At 38.9% G+C, this 14588-nt stretch overlaps 2 protein-coding genes and 1 long non-coding RNA gene across 3 annotated transcripts in view; 2 read left to right on the top strand and 1 right to left on the bottom strand.

The window, feature by feature from the left end:
* The window catches only part of LOC134753986 (uncharacterized), a 174932-nt gene that overhangs the window by 132468 nt on the left and 27876 nt on the right, over nt 1-14588 (top strand). The gene's annotated exons all lie outside the window — the stretch shown is intronic.
* Nucleotides 5981-10399, top strand: LOC134753975 (octanoyl-[acyl-carrier-protein]:protein N-octanoyltransferase LIPT2, mitochondrial-like). Its single transcript, XM_063690016.1, has 3 exons — nt 5981-6219; nt 6796-7008; nt 10009-10399. Exons 1-3 carry the CDS (start codon nt 6063-6065, stop codon nt 10350-10352), a joined length of 714 nt encoding a protein of 237 aa, XP_063546086.1. The 5' UTR covers nt 5981-6062; the 3' UTR covers nt 10353-10399.
* LOC134753946 (uncharacterized) overlaps nt 10901-14588 on the bottom strand; it is a 96809-nt gene continuing 93121 nt past the window's right edge. Inside the window, exons 13-17 of the mRNA XM_063689973.1 lie at nt 13108-13247; nt 12947-13028; nt 12674-12818; nt 12309-12522; nt 10901-12093 (exon numbers count right to left, since the gene is read on the bottom strand). Coding sequence (XP_063546043.1) covers nt 11942-12093; nt 12309-12522; nt 12674-12818; nt 12947-13028; nt 13108-13247 — 733 coding nt within the window. The 3' untranslated portion in view covers nt 10901-11941. The remainder of the gene's footprint in view (nt 12094-12308; nt 12523-12673; nt 12819-12946; nt 13029-13107; nt 13248-14588) is intronic.

Below are 14588 nucleotides of genomic sequence, written 5' to 3'. Positions count from 1 at the left end.
GCAAACTTTATTAATTACAAACTTTACAAACACGGTGCAATCAGTTTTCGTCTATTATAATATAATGCCCTTTTACCAAGTTTCATGTTCCTAGCTTAAACGAAAACTTGTACTACATATAAACTACATCCTCTTTTTAACCCCCTTAGGGGTTGAATTATTAAGAACGTTGAAATAACTTTTTTTGTAATATTATGCCTTTCTAAGAAGTTACAAAGCATTTGTAATGGATTCAAACTTTCTACCCTTTTTTAACCCTTTTAGGGGATGAATATTTAAAAACGCTAAAATTACTTTTCTTGTATTCTAAAAATATGCCTTTATACAAAGACTGACGAGGAGTACGCAAAAAAAGGTTTGATCTTCATACAAACTTTCAACCTCTTTTTTACCACCTTGGGGCTTGAATTTTCAAAAAATACTAAAATAAGTTTTCTTCCCTTTTCATTAAATATCTTTCTACATAGTTTCAAGTTCCTAGCTTAAAATAAAATGAGGACCCCTACAAATTTTCAACCCCTTTTTAACCACTTTACGGTATGGATTTATAAAAACGCTGAAATTAGTTTTCTTGTTTTTTTTTAATATTATACCTTTGTGAAAAGTTTCAAGTTGCTAGCTTATAATAAAATTTGAACCCCAAGACAAACTTTCATCCCGTATTTAACCCCCTCCCCTCCCCTGTTTAAATTTCCAAAAACGTCGAAATATTTTTTTGTAAGCGGCTATTATGCCTTTCTAAGAAGTTTCTAAGCATTAATATTTTGTAATGGTTTCAAATTTTTAACCCGTTTTTAACCCTTTTAGGGGATGAATTTTTAAAAACGCTGAAATTACTTTTCCTGTATTCTAATAATATGCCTATATATAGTTTTAAGTCCCGCATTTGATAAAATTTTCGATCTCCATACAAACTTTCAACCCCTTTTTCACCACCTTAGGGGATAAATATACAAAAACGCTGAAAGCAGTTTTCTTGTTTTTTAATAAAATATCTTTTACCCAAGGTTCGAATTCATAGCTTAAAATAAAACTTGAACCCCATACAAACTTTGGACCCCCATTTCACCCCTTTGCAGGATGAATTTTGAAAAACCCCTTCTTAGTGGATACTAACGTTATAAAAACTACCTATTGTAAAAAAAATCAGCTCTCTAGGCTAGGTCCAACGGTTTGGGCTGGGCGTTGATTTAAGTGAGTCAGTCAGTCAGTCAGTCAGTTAGTCAGGACTTTTACGTTTATATATATAGATAGATTAACACCGCGATTCGGGAAATGAATTAGAGATTTACTAGATATGAAATAGTAAAGATATGTGACTTCCCACGAGGTACCTTATGGCGGTTGGCGCTTACGCTATTATTAACGCCGCTCCAATTAATATTGAAATAATTTGCGGCGCTATGCGACGCGACGTAAGCGCCATCGCATCGAGCCGCGCATCGAGCCACGCCGCGCCGCCCGTGTTCGCGCGAAGAACGCTCACCTAGGATACTTCCATACGTATCAACGGTATGTTTCTTCCTCGCCGCGTGGGCCGCCACGTCGCGCCGCTTCGCTTCGCGTTCGCGAGTCGTTCGCCTACGTGACGCAGTTACATATTAACATCTTGTGCTGAATTAATTTTTCAAACCCTTACCTTTACTGCCATTTTACTGTCGTCCCATTTAATATCCATAAGTAGTTTTTCACAAGTAGCTTGGCGATTAATAGTATTAAGGCAACTATTTAATAGTTGTATTTTAACGTAGGCTGACATTTTCATACAACTATCATTTAACCTGTAACCATTTATTATTATCTGATTATTATAGAAAATATGGTAGAATTCTCAGACCTTTGCCTGAAGTCAGTTTTGACATTTATTTATTTCGTGAAACTTGGTAGAACCAAATACTAGGTCTATGACCAAATAGGTTGGAAGGTGAGAAATCAAAGAATATAATATGTGAGACATGCCGTCGCACTAATGAGCTCGTTGCTATATAATTTTATCATTGACATTGTTTTTGTTTGTACTATAGACGGTATAGAAAGGACGACAATCTCTTATGGCAGAACTATTGCAAAAGTGACCAGCTTTCAGCTGTAAATAGGTGGCGCTAGGTAGGCTCTGGGACATGAGTATGACATTTACTATGGGTGCTGAGTGAGTACGCGTACAAAAGTAGATTTTAATAAGCTTTAATGTTGCCTTACACCATATTTTCATAGAGAACGTATATTTAGAATAAAACGCAAATTTCTCAAGGATGGAACACATTTTCCAAGATGCCTGCGATTCCTCGAGGTCCCCAAATGTCAAATAGTGTGGACATGAAAAAGAGACCTTTAAATAACATACATACCAAATTTCATATCTTTAGAAACATTTCGAGGTTAGACTTAATCCGATTGTGCTAATAGCCGTACAGGGCGTTACAGTTTCAAAAGTCGTTCGAGGCGTGTTTTTTCGTCGCCACCCCGACTGCGGCGCAAGTTATAAATAGCTCGCCTGCCCGGAAGCACATCGTCCTGTTCCTCCGTTTATCTATTCTAGACTGTGTTCACCGTGTACGTTCACCTTAAATATCGGCAACAGGTAAAACTGAGGGCCGACCGCGAAAATTTAATTCGTCACCTGCCTCTCTAACGCTCGAATGTGCAAAATTGATAGAGAGACAGATAAATAAATTACGATATTCGATTTTCCTCTGTCCACCGAGCGAGTTATCATTGGCGGCGATTCGGCGAAGGTATTTTATGGGTGCTTCCCACGAGATATATAACTACATAATATATAATTTCATTTCGCGTTTTCGCGTTCTCGCGCTGAATTGCGATTGCAATTCTCTGCCGCGAGAAAGCATGCCCGCGCGGGGTCGCCCGTTGCCGTCCTCAGCCGTTTGCCAAGTAAAGCGCCTTGTGGAGCATCTGTGCGCCTATGCCCCACGAACGGCACGAACCAAGTGTCTCGGAGCCAAACGCGACGAATTCGTATTGAGCGACGAGACAGAGCTGTATTTGGCTACCTTTTGACGCTCCCGAGTGTCCGCCGCCGCGCCAGCACGCCTGCTAGTCGATGTGGATGTAACGCAGGACGCCGCTAGCGTGTCAGCGCAAGTGGCGTCCCATACCAACGCACGACCCATCTTCTAGGGAATCAACCACATCCCGTCAGAGCGCTTACCGTCGTTCCGTACTACTATTTGGGGCTCCAGAGCGGCGGGAACGCCGGCACTGACGAGTGACATTCTCAGGATGTCGTGAAGGGCGGCATGGCGAGACAGGCGGCCGGCACCCGAGGAGCAGGCGAGCCCATAGTGAACGAGGCTGTCTACGTGGGATCCACAAGAAGCGCAGTTGTGGTCGGCACATAGAGCAACTCCAAGCCGGAGACGGGCGGCTATGCGAAGCGTCTCTGGGTTGATAAAGGTGCCGGTGTTAGGCGAGGGATACGCGTGCAGCCAGTTACCTGACTCACATAAATGTCACAGTGATATATTTGGGATACAATGTAATTATTAATTTCGTTTACGTAGTACCACTGTATACATATCTTATATGAAAATAAATGGATTTACATTAATTTGGAATGCTTTAAATTAAACCTTACCCCTGTTGTCATCGCCTGAGAGAACTCCACATCTTTGTCTTCACTGACACTTATTCCATGCACGATATACATAAGCGATATGTCATAAGAGTTATTTTTCATCAAAACTTAAGTTGGATGGCTGTTGACATTAATTAAATTACACGATACAAGCTGCAACATAATCCTTGTCAGTATTAATTTTAAACAAACTTAATCATAGTGAATATATGTCAAACAAAAAATCTAAAGTTTGTGTACTGTGTAACTTAAAAATAGTAATGTTTATATTGACAGCTGGTTTACGTAACGTACGAAACACCGCCCTACGGCCAGAGAACACGGGAAACTGAATTGACTGAAAAGATGAAAGCACCGCGTTCTCGCTGCGGATGAAGAAAAGAGTAAAATTGATAACAGTGCCACTTAGCGTGGAGTAGCTGAACTTGTGTGATGTTAGCGGCATCTATGTATTTTTATAGATAACACACGAATATTTTGTTGCCCTTAGAAATAAAACATTAATTAACATTATTATTACAATTGAAAATTTGTTTATTATAATAAAACTACATCTATAGCCCGACAAGAAATTGTAGAAAATTATTGAGGGCGCCACGTCCTACGTAACTGACACATTTTTGACGTAAAATGCTTAAACATGGCAATAATTTAGTATGACTTTAATTTATTTTATTAGTAAACATGGCAATATTGTGATCGAACTGTCAAGTTGGCAAGTGTTACCAACTTGGTATAAAATGTGCCAGATCTGGTACACTCACTCACTCGCTTTGGCATTAAAATTTTTCATTTAGCATTTGGCATATTTTTTAGCATTTTTTTAAGCCAAGTTTAAGCCAAGTTTGCACCAACCTAGCAGCAACAATATGCATCATGGCCTTAGTATGTGGTTAATATTTTTATATGAATTTTGACTTTTGTGGTGGTGGATGGGCGGATGGATGTCGACGGACTATATATTATAATAATTTAAAAATGGCAACATAATCCAGTTAAATTGATTACTGATTGTGTCGTGGATTGACATATTTGAGTTTCGTTTTGCATTATTCATGTGTACCTGTACCTGGTGTATAGTTTGTGCTGGTTTATATATATACCATTTTTATCCTTCCACTCTGGCAATTCATTCGTACTGGCACAGAATATATAATAGTACTAGGTACAGAAGATTCACTCCCTAACAAAACGCGTCTATTACGCGCAAGGCGGCGTGGCGGTGCGCGGCAATTACTAAGGAAAAACCTCAAAATTGAGGCGGCCGCAGGTACTTGTAGCGACGCGACGAAATCGCGGAGTGAGACACGCGGCGTGTCTCACTAGTGTCACACGCCTAGTACTGAGTTTGCGTAGTGTGCAATATAATATTGAATACTTTTGTATTTTTGGATTCATGTAGGTATATAATAATATTTTCATGCGGGTCTGTCACGAATTTATTTTCTTTGGCTTTGTTTTCGATATTTCGACATAACTTACGGCCCGTCCAGACGGGATAATCAAAGCGGCAAAATTGGCATCAATCCCATCTAGCGTCCACAGTTCCACACGTACACAATTTAATTACCAATTTTAGATTTATGGTGACATTCGAGCGCTGGAAATGAAAATCGAAAATTAGAATTCTTGCGTACTGAGTCCTCATCTCCATTTGATCGGTGAAAATCTTTAAATCGAATCAAGTGTGATCGGCAAGCCAATTTTATTTTTGCGTCCACACAACCTGATTTGATCAGATAATTTAATCAGATAGGGCGAAAATTGTCATCTGGACTAGCCTTTACTGATCTTGTAGATAACTTACATTAATTTAGCCAAATCTCTGTTTTGCTATTTTGCTGGTATGGGACAGCAGTCGGCATTTTAGTCCTAGCAGAGGGCCTACCACGAACGTCGATAACGAAAATTTCGAGCAACTACCTCTTTCACTCCAATTAAGGCATAATTAGAGTCACAAAGGTAATATAAAATACACAAGCACTGCGTAAGCAGTTTGTAGACAGTCTGGTTGTGATGTTCAGTTCATCAAGGATCAATGCATTAGTGCATTTAGTGCGGCGCGCTGTCCAGTGTATGTTCAGCATCCTCCTCCAACACCACATCTCAAAGGCATCAATTCGGTTACGGTCAGCTTTTCTAAGGGTCCATGTCACTCTTTTTATACACCATACATTATTATTTTAAGTGCCTATTTTCAAGTGACATTTTAGTAATATTTTTTGCATATTTCTATAAATATTGCTATAAAGCAGCATATTATTGACGTTCAAGACATTAGTCTAGCATTTTTTCAAAATCCGAGTTGGCAACACTGCTTGTTTGTCCTTTTCATTTGTTTTAAAAATATATAAATATGACAAAGTAGAAAAAACTAACAAAACAATTATGAAAAAGTAATATAAAAAACCCATAAACTTTTATAGTAATAGGTGGTTGGGATTTATACATAATTTTTCACAGCAAAATGGTGAAAATCTGGAAGCTGGGTCTGATGAGCTACGACACGGCCCTAAAGATTCAAAGGGCTATAGTTCGTAAACAACTGGACTCCATGATGGACGGTACAGGCAATGATTGGGATACTCTCCTATTACTGGAGCACAGGCCTGTGTACACTGTGGGTTAGTAGACACATTTAGGTAACCTGAGGAACTGCTCTAGCAGTGTGTACAGCTTTAACATAGTTTTTAGGTTTTTTTTTATACTAACACCGTTATGGATCAATGCAGATCTGAAATAAACGATTTTTATTATTTTATTTTATTATTATTTATATTAAAGGGTCTATCTTGTCTTGTAATGAAAAAGGCAACCACAGTCCCTAAAAAGTGTATTACTTGCACAACATAACAAATCTTGCAATGCGGTCTAGGCCAATTATATATTAGAGATTATATATTTTTCTTCTATCGTTGTAACACTTTACATGTAAGATGTATTAATATTAGAGCAATACAGAATATTTACTTACTGGCCTAAAATGGTCCGTTGTACAAACTATTACATTGGGTACAAATAAGTTGATTTCAATTCTCAGACTACTTTCCCACAAGAGATGCTAAGCTGCTACAATAATATATGCATAATTCATCTACATATTATAAATTGTTTAATATTGTAGCTTATTCTGCCACAAAAATAAGCTTTACACTTCACTGGTAGAAAAGTTATAAGCTAAGATTAAAGTATAATTCTAGGAATCAGAGATCAGACATGTAAAGAAGAAGTACAAAGACTGAGTTCCTTGGGAGCAGCATTTAGGAAAACGGACAGAGGTGGTCTGATTACTTTCCATGGCCCCGGCCAGCTAATAGCCTACCCAATCATTAACCTGAGACACTTCAAACCTAGTGTCAAGTGGTATGTCAACAACTTGGAGGAGACGGTCATAAATGTTTGTTCGGAATTAGGTAAGTTTTGGTATGTTTATATTAAACACATTTATTGTCCGTACATTACATGTAATGCACCGTGCAATTAACTCTGTCACGTCTATGTAACGTTAGAAATGGATAGCTCTGTAAGCTTATGCATCACATAATGCACGAACGTATTGACCCATGTCATTGCTGAGAGACAGTAAAAGTATTATGTGTTTCCTTGTAATATCTGGGCTACACTAACGGGAAACACTGTTAATTAGCACGATAATCCTAGTGTGGCCGTATGAAAAGTGTCCATTATCGCGATAATCAACGGCGTTTCCAGCCGTTAGTGTGGCCCTGACATTATAAATAGTCCAGATAAAACAAAAGACTATTGTGATTCCTACAAGGGCCTGACACTCTTTGATAGAGAAAGATAGTCTTATTGCGATTCCTATAAAAGGAAAGAGAAAATAGTGCCATGCTTTGTCCTTATCACCGACCGGGTGGCAGCATAGGTAGGAGGCGATGGCGAAATACCGAAATTTATAAGAGTGAAAGAGAAAAAATCCTATGCTGCCCAAATTTTATATGAATATTCTTTCTCTTACCCCCAGTCGCTCGGTGGCGCGTCTATAACTACTTGTATATACTATATCTATATGGATTCCTAAAGCAAGATAACCAAGATTTGTTCAACCTTAATCTGTCTCAATGTCGTGTTTAAGTAATCTCATTTTGTGCTGCCATGCGAAGGAATAAGTCTGAATGAACTATATAAATCATACTCACATGTATTATTACATGTATCCTAATCCTATACCTATACATACTTTGATGCATGATCATTATCATTATCATATTATGTCGGGAATTGCAATGTTTTATTATGCCATGCTGCAAGCCATAATTATTAAAAGTCAAAAGCTATATGGAACAGTTGGGGGGTTAAAAACTTAAGAGAATTGAATTGATGCAAAAAAACATATTTTTTTTATTTTATTTCCACACATACAAATATCATTACAGGATGAACCCAATGCGATAATTTAGAAAAAAAATTAATATGTATATAAACATACAAAATACAAGTACCTATATCTAACAAATCATTTTTTTTCCTACGTAACTACCTATTCAATATAACAAAGAGTTAATAATGCTACTTTTGTGAATTCACTCATCGTACATGAGAATAGGTCTATATGCGTGGCTATGAGGTTCAGGGTACGCACGGCGCGCGTCATCGGCGCCTCGCGCAGCAGCTTGGTGCGCCCGCGCGGCACGGCCAGCAGCCCGGGCTGACGGCGCGCCATGCAAGTGCGCGGAACACAAATACCCACCGACCCCAATATATCCGCATTGTATATCTTACCCGCCTTATATGTAACGAGTGCTAACTCCCTTCTGATTTTCAGCTGATTGTATCCGACCATGCCTAAAATAAACAATGTCGGATACATCAGCGGATAAAACGGGTATACGCCGTATTGCCTCATATACATATACCTAATAAACTTATTCTGTATCCGCTCAAACATAAAAATATACTTTTGCTTCGTGTGGAGCCCATATTTCAGCATTGTGCCTACTACCTATTCTAACTGGCTTTTAACCAATGCATTATACAGAGATGTTATAGCCTTCAAATTTGTGAATCCATTAGCCATCCTTAGTACAAACATATTACATATATTCGAAATGTGATTTCGAAACGTTAACTCAGTGTTAAATCTAACTCCTAGATCCCTTACTTCTGTGACTCTAACCATTAAATCTCCATCTACCTTTTAACTATTTTGAATTGGAGTACGCGCCCTAGAGAAAGAGATAGCTATACATTTTTTGTATTAAACTGTAAAAGATTTTACAGCACATGTGGTGCTACTTTCTCGCACTAGTGCGTAAAAGAGCACTTTTCGTGCATATGTCGAAAATTTAAAGGGCCATATATACTGTAAAACGTTGTACGATACACGTGCGAATAGGTAATTCGAAACGAGTGGCGATAAATTAAAACACGACCGCAGGGATTGCCTCTTTTCCGCACTTGTATCGTAAATAACTATTTCTTGCTCCACTGTACGACTGTCGATATCCGCCTGCAACGTTTTACAGTTATCATTACTATTTACCGCCAGGGACAACTTATAAGGTCATCTGGAATAATAAACATTTAGCATCTTATAACATTTAAAACTTTCGCGGTTTAAACACATATTAAATCACATTTAGAAACGGGTCTATCGCGAATTTATTTTGTTACCTTTATTTACCGACGTTTCGACACAGGTTTCCCTGGTCGTGGTCGCGGCTAACACCACGCCCACGGTTACGACTAAACGGCGGCGGCGGCGTTACGGTTTCTAAATGTGATTTAGCATCTTTTACTGTTTTAGGCAACTCGTTTATCATTAATAAAAATTCGAGAGGCCCTAAATTGCTACCCTGACTTACGCCTGATCTAGTAAAGTAAGGTTTCGATCTGTGCCCTTAATGTTCTACATATTGCTATCTGTCCCTTATAGTCTGCAAAAGAATTAAGTAAGTGTGGGGTGAAACCGAAGCCTGCCAACTTTGCCAGCAACACGTCGTTATCGACGAGATCGAAAGCTTTATTAAAGTCAAAGTAAGCAGTATCGGCTTGACCCCCACTATCTACTATAGGTATTATCAGCGCTGCTGGCTTATACTCGTACCTATTTTCTGATTTTCACCTAAGATAATGCACTCTAGTATCTTGATACAAAAGCCACTGGGAATTGAAATCTATTGATGCCTCGCAACTGCTATGCAATGTCGATTGTAAATGCCACTGCAATGCAAAGTCTTGCATCTGATCAACTGCCTCCTGCAATCCTCTATTTTCTAATGACGACGTTTCAATATATGCCTAAGAATTTCATGATCTGGCGGATTTCTCATTATTGAAAATACGAAATAATTATATCGTTTTATAAATGACTGTAGACCACACACAGTGGTTACTTTTAAAGAATTGCAGCACTGCTGCTGCCGTATATGTGAAAGAGCGGGTGTTTTCAGGGCTAAAAGGCAAAAGGTCGCCGTACACCGGCGTGTGGATCGACGACAACAAGGTGGGAGCGATCGGCGTGCACGCCTCGCGGTACGTCATGTCGCACGGCGTCGCACTCAACTGCGACAACGACCTGTCGTGGTTCGACCACATCGACCCCTGCGGCATCAACGACAAGGGTGTCACCTCCTTGTCTAAAGAAACTGGCCTGCCTTGCACTATAGACAAAATTACCCCAATGTTTATACGGAGTTTTGATAAGGTGTTCGACTGTAAAAGTGAAAATCTTGAAGTAGACGCGCAGACTGAAATTATAAATACTATTTACAATAAGCTACTTGTTACGCAATGAGTGCTCGCGAATGTTATTTATCGATTTTTATGGACATTTTTACAATATTTGTGTTTTTTACGCACATGTTACATGCGTTTTGTTTTGTTGTCCTGCCATAATCTTAGTCCAGATAGATACAAAAATGATACTTCGATTAACCAATTTACTACCTAATCATCTGGTGTTGTACCGACCTATTTTGTACTTTTTAACACATCTATCTGGCAAATTGATGCAGTCGAACTGCCATTTCAGTATCTGGGCAACTTTTATGTTATCGTTTTTTGTTACCAGATTTTGATAAAATTTGGTGGATATAAGTATACATATAAGCTGTTTCCTATTTTGTACAAATTGTATGTCCTTAAACTTCTTCCTCTGAATTACGATAAAATATGGTATTTTTGTAACTCGACGTAAAATATAAATACGTTTTATTAACTTACCAAACTTTATCAATATCTGACGAAAAACGACAGCTCTATTAATAAAATAGTACTTAAATTAACTTTAAAAAGAGGAGGTATTTATTTTTAAAGAAATTATTGAGTTAAATAAAAAAGAAATAAGTTTCTACAAGTTTATTTCATTTGTTAAATTATCAAAAAAATAAATAAGTCAATTGATTTAACCTAAATAAATAAAAGATGAAGTCTCAAGTTGGGTTAGGAAAAACGACAAGTCGACAACTTCTGGAAGGCATGTACTCATACAACTGTTGCGTCGTAGCTCATTTCATCGAAACCCAACTGAAAGTTCGTGGATAACCCGCTGCCTCCGTGGCAACGGCGTATTTACATACAACGCGTAGCTACACGACGCGGTACTGTCGACCCGGGCGCGGCGCGGCCGCTCCTCGGCAGCCCTCCTTTGCTGTGAGGATCCGGATGACGCCCATCACCAACACCGGACACCCCCAGCCAAATTTCCTATTTGTTATCATACTTTAGACTATTTTTATATAAATAAACCTAAGCGATAAATTCTACTAAATAATTACCTATGCTAAAATGTCAAGAATACAACAATATACTAAGAGTTACTCGAATTCAGAATAGTCCCCTTGAATCTGAGAAAAATAAACTAAATACTAGACTTATTTATTTCTATTATTCTCAGGGATTATTCCAAAGATCTATAATTTAAAACGTTGTTTCCGCCTTAATATTCAAAATTGTACAAACACTGGTCAATTGTTAAAAAAAGTATAAAATACTTAAATTAATAAATGCATTGCTAAAATCACTAATTATATGTATGGGCATAGACCTTAATCTAAGTGTAGCAAGAAATTGCTGCCTCTATAATTGGTCGGTGTAATCACCCATAATAGGTACTTCATTGTATAACTACTCGTTAAACTACTTACTTATTATTTAATAAATGCTTATAAATGCAATAAGTTACCGCTAAGGTAAATGCAAAAGGCGCGGTGGTTAAGTACAAAACACTGCGTACAACGGTGCGCATCGAGGTGGACGGAGTTACGACCTGATTACAGTTATTTAGTCTTTATAATTTATGTCGATTTTGTCAGTCATTTGTATCACATGTGCCTCGATGAAGCAAACGGATGTCGAGTCGCATATGGAGGCTGTTGCGCGAGCCTACGAGAGGTGCTTGGGCGGCGCGAGCCACTTGCGCATGTAGTAGCAGAAGACGGTGGCCATGTACAGCAGCACTAGCAGCGCGCACGCCACGCCCAGCAGCAGCACCGAGCCCTTGTTCGGGCACGGCTCCACTATCGTCACGGTTTTTTCTGTAAATAAACAATGCTAGTAAACTAACTTACTCAAGAGCGCGTAACACAAAATCGAGCTACAGTTAGCTGCAGTATAGGTACACCGTAACGATACCGATGTCAGCAGAAAAAAACGGGCTAACGATATGCCGCATTCTTTTATCTGTCTAGAAGAAAATTGCTACTCTATAGTTACACTGTGTCGACGATGTGTATGGTTTATGTGTACGTACCACCAAAACTGGTCTCCGACGCAGTGCCACCGGGCTTGTCGGAACGCAGGAAGTCCGTGCTCTGTCTTTCATCTCCGAAATCAAGTACAAGGATTTCCTGGGAAATGTTCATATCTTCTTCCTGGCTGCGGGCCTCCCCGGTTTCATTGTGAGGCAACGAACGTTTTTTCCTGCCCCAGGATTCCAAAGATTCTCTGCCCCATTCGCACACCGCCTGAAATGAAATAATTGTTTCGTGTTAGGTATTGAATTACCGAATTATAGTTATGAATACTTCACTTTCATTTCATTTCACTTTCATGTAGTTAGTCTAGTTACCGGCCACTTGGGTAACTACATAAAAGTGAAATAATTTGTAGACTCACTGGTTCGCAAGGTCCAAGGCAGTATTTAACATTGCACTGGAAGATGACTCCATAAGACTCTGTGAACCGGAATGCTTCGTACACGGACTGAAGAGCGTTGCCATCGGGAGTGAAAGCCGGGAAGATGCCAGGGTCAACGGGGCATCTAAAAAGGAACATTTTTTGAATATTGACAATACTCGCATTATACCTATCTTTATCGACCGTGATGTAAAAATATAAAATTATGCAAAATAATACCATTAAGTCACGACAATCACTTCGAGTACTCACCCTTCATCGTCAATAATCTGGAAAGTGCTCTTCGAGTCCTTGGCCATCGCCACACAGCTGCGGGCGAAGATGCCATACGGAGCTGAAAAATACACGAAGATATTAGGACCATCGTAATCTATATTTACATGATTCACTAAAGACGAAAATGCGTGTCTCACTGTCTTCGGGAATTTCGATGCGGAAGGTGAGGCGGTCTCCAATCCGGACGGTCTCGACCTCGCGCTGGCGCGCGTCCAGGATGCGGATACGCGGGGGCGGGGCCTCGGGCGCCGCGGTGATGGAGATCATCTCCGGATCCCTACAAATACACATCGTTGTAAAACACCTCTGACACTCATAACTAAGCTCGCCTTCGCGCCTCAAATGATACCAATAAAAATTCATCGCGTAAGGATTAAACGCATATAATATTACTTGACTTAAATCACGGGAACATGTTTACATTACAAAGTAGCCAGACCATTATACTAAGTAGCGGCAATGTGAGCCGGCTCGGCTGCAGTTAAGGTACCTCATTGACAGTAATCACGATCTTAATCGTGCTTCGGGTAACCTCATTAAAATACATACAAAGTCTGGTAAAATGGCGTTTAACGTTGCCGCACACGTCCTCACACCATTTCTCGCTTAAACATATAAACCTAATTGTTATGCGTTTACAATACAAAAGCTCGGGGGAATTTTAAAATTCTAATCGCATGGAAAAAGTTCGTATATAAAATTGAACTGGTATCAAATGCCAACCACATAGTATATCGTTTACCATAGTCAGGTTTTAGCTCCAAATATCCTACAAAGCTTTATATCGATCCCTGAAAATATTATTATATGATCTTCATTTACAACATGCTTCTAAATACAATAATGTTTCTTTGGCAGTCGTTTGAATTCACTTGACCAGTAATTTCGGTGGTTTATGACGAAAACCGAACACTTTATTTAATTTTAGAGAAATGAAAGCTAGGTCGGACACATTTTTGATGTTTTGTAGATTTTGAGTGTTGTAAGGTTATCTAATGTGTGTGTGGTTATCTAGTGTTGTAACTTTGCTAAACATTCATGCATTTTTGTAATATGACCATAATTAAGATGTGGGATGACACTATCCCATTGCCTTGTTAGAGTTTGACTATGTGGGAACTATTCTGTCCATATCCCGGTCCGGTTAGTTGTCTTGTCGTATCATGTAATAAAATTCTTATTGTGTTCAACCTATAACTAGGGAATTTGCGTAGTCTTAAAAGTTCCCTTTAAAAACTTGTCCTCTTAGGAGATTTAGAGTTAAAATTTAACTATGGTAAATGATATAATATGTGGGTCTTGTGTCTTATCACCCTTTGCCTGGTAAAGAATACAATTACACAAAATTGAATATGGCAGTTCATTACTCAGACAGGCAATGGGATTATCGTATCCCAAGTTTTTTTAGGTTTCCGTACCCAAAGCGTACAAATGGGACCCTATTATACTAAGACTCCGCTGTCCATCCGTCCGTCCGTCTGTCACCAGGCTGTATCTCATGAACCGTGATAGCTAGACAGTTGAAATTTTCACAGATGATGTATTTCTGTTGCCGCTATAACAACAAATACTAAAAACAGAATAAAATAGATATTTAAGTGGGGCTCCCATACAACAA

Source organism: Cydia strobilella, chromosome Z (assembly GCF_947568885.1).
Source record: "Cydia strobilella chromosome Z, ilCydStro3.1, whole genome shotgun sequence".
In the NCBI taxonomy this organism is placed as follows: domain Eukaryota; kingdom Metazoa; phylum Arthropoda; class Insecta; order Lepidoptera; family Tortricidae; genus Cydia; species Cydia strobilella.
The sequence above is the reverse complement of the archived record's forward strand: the minus strand, read 5'-3'. Positions and strand labels throughout refer to the sequence as shown.

What these genes read in the sequence shown, in the direction of transcription:
- LOC134753975 (XM_063690016.1), top strand. Translation starts at nt 6,063, where the DNA reads ATGGTGAAAATCTGGAAGCTGGGTCTGATGAGCTACGACACGGCCCTA. An exon ending in CAGGCCTGTGTACACTGTGG is followed by an intron (nt 6,220 to 6,795) that starts GTTAGTAGACAC and finishes GTATAATTCTAG; the next exon opens with GAATCAGAGATCAGACATGT. An exon ending in AAATGTTTGTTCGGAATTAG is followed by an intron (nt 7,009 to 10,008) that starts GTAAGTTTTGGT and finishes GGGTGTTTTCAG; the next exon opens with GGCTAAAAGGCAAAAGGTCG.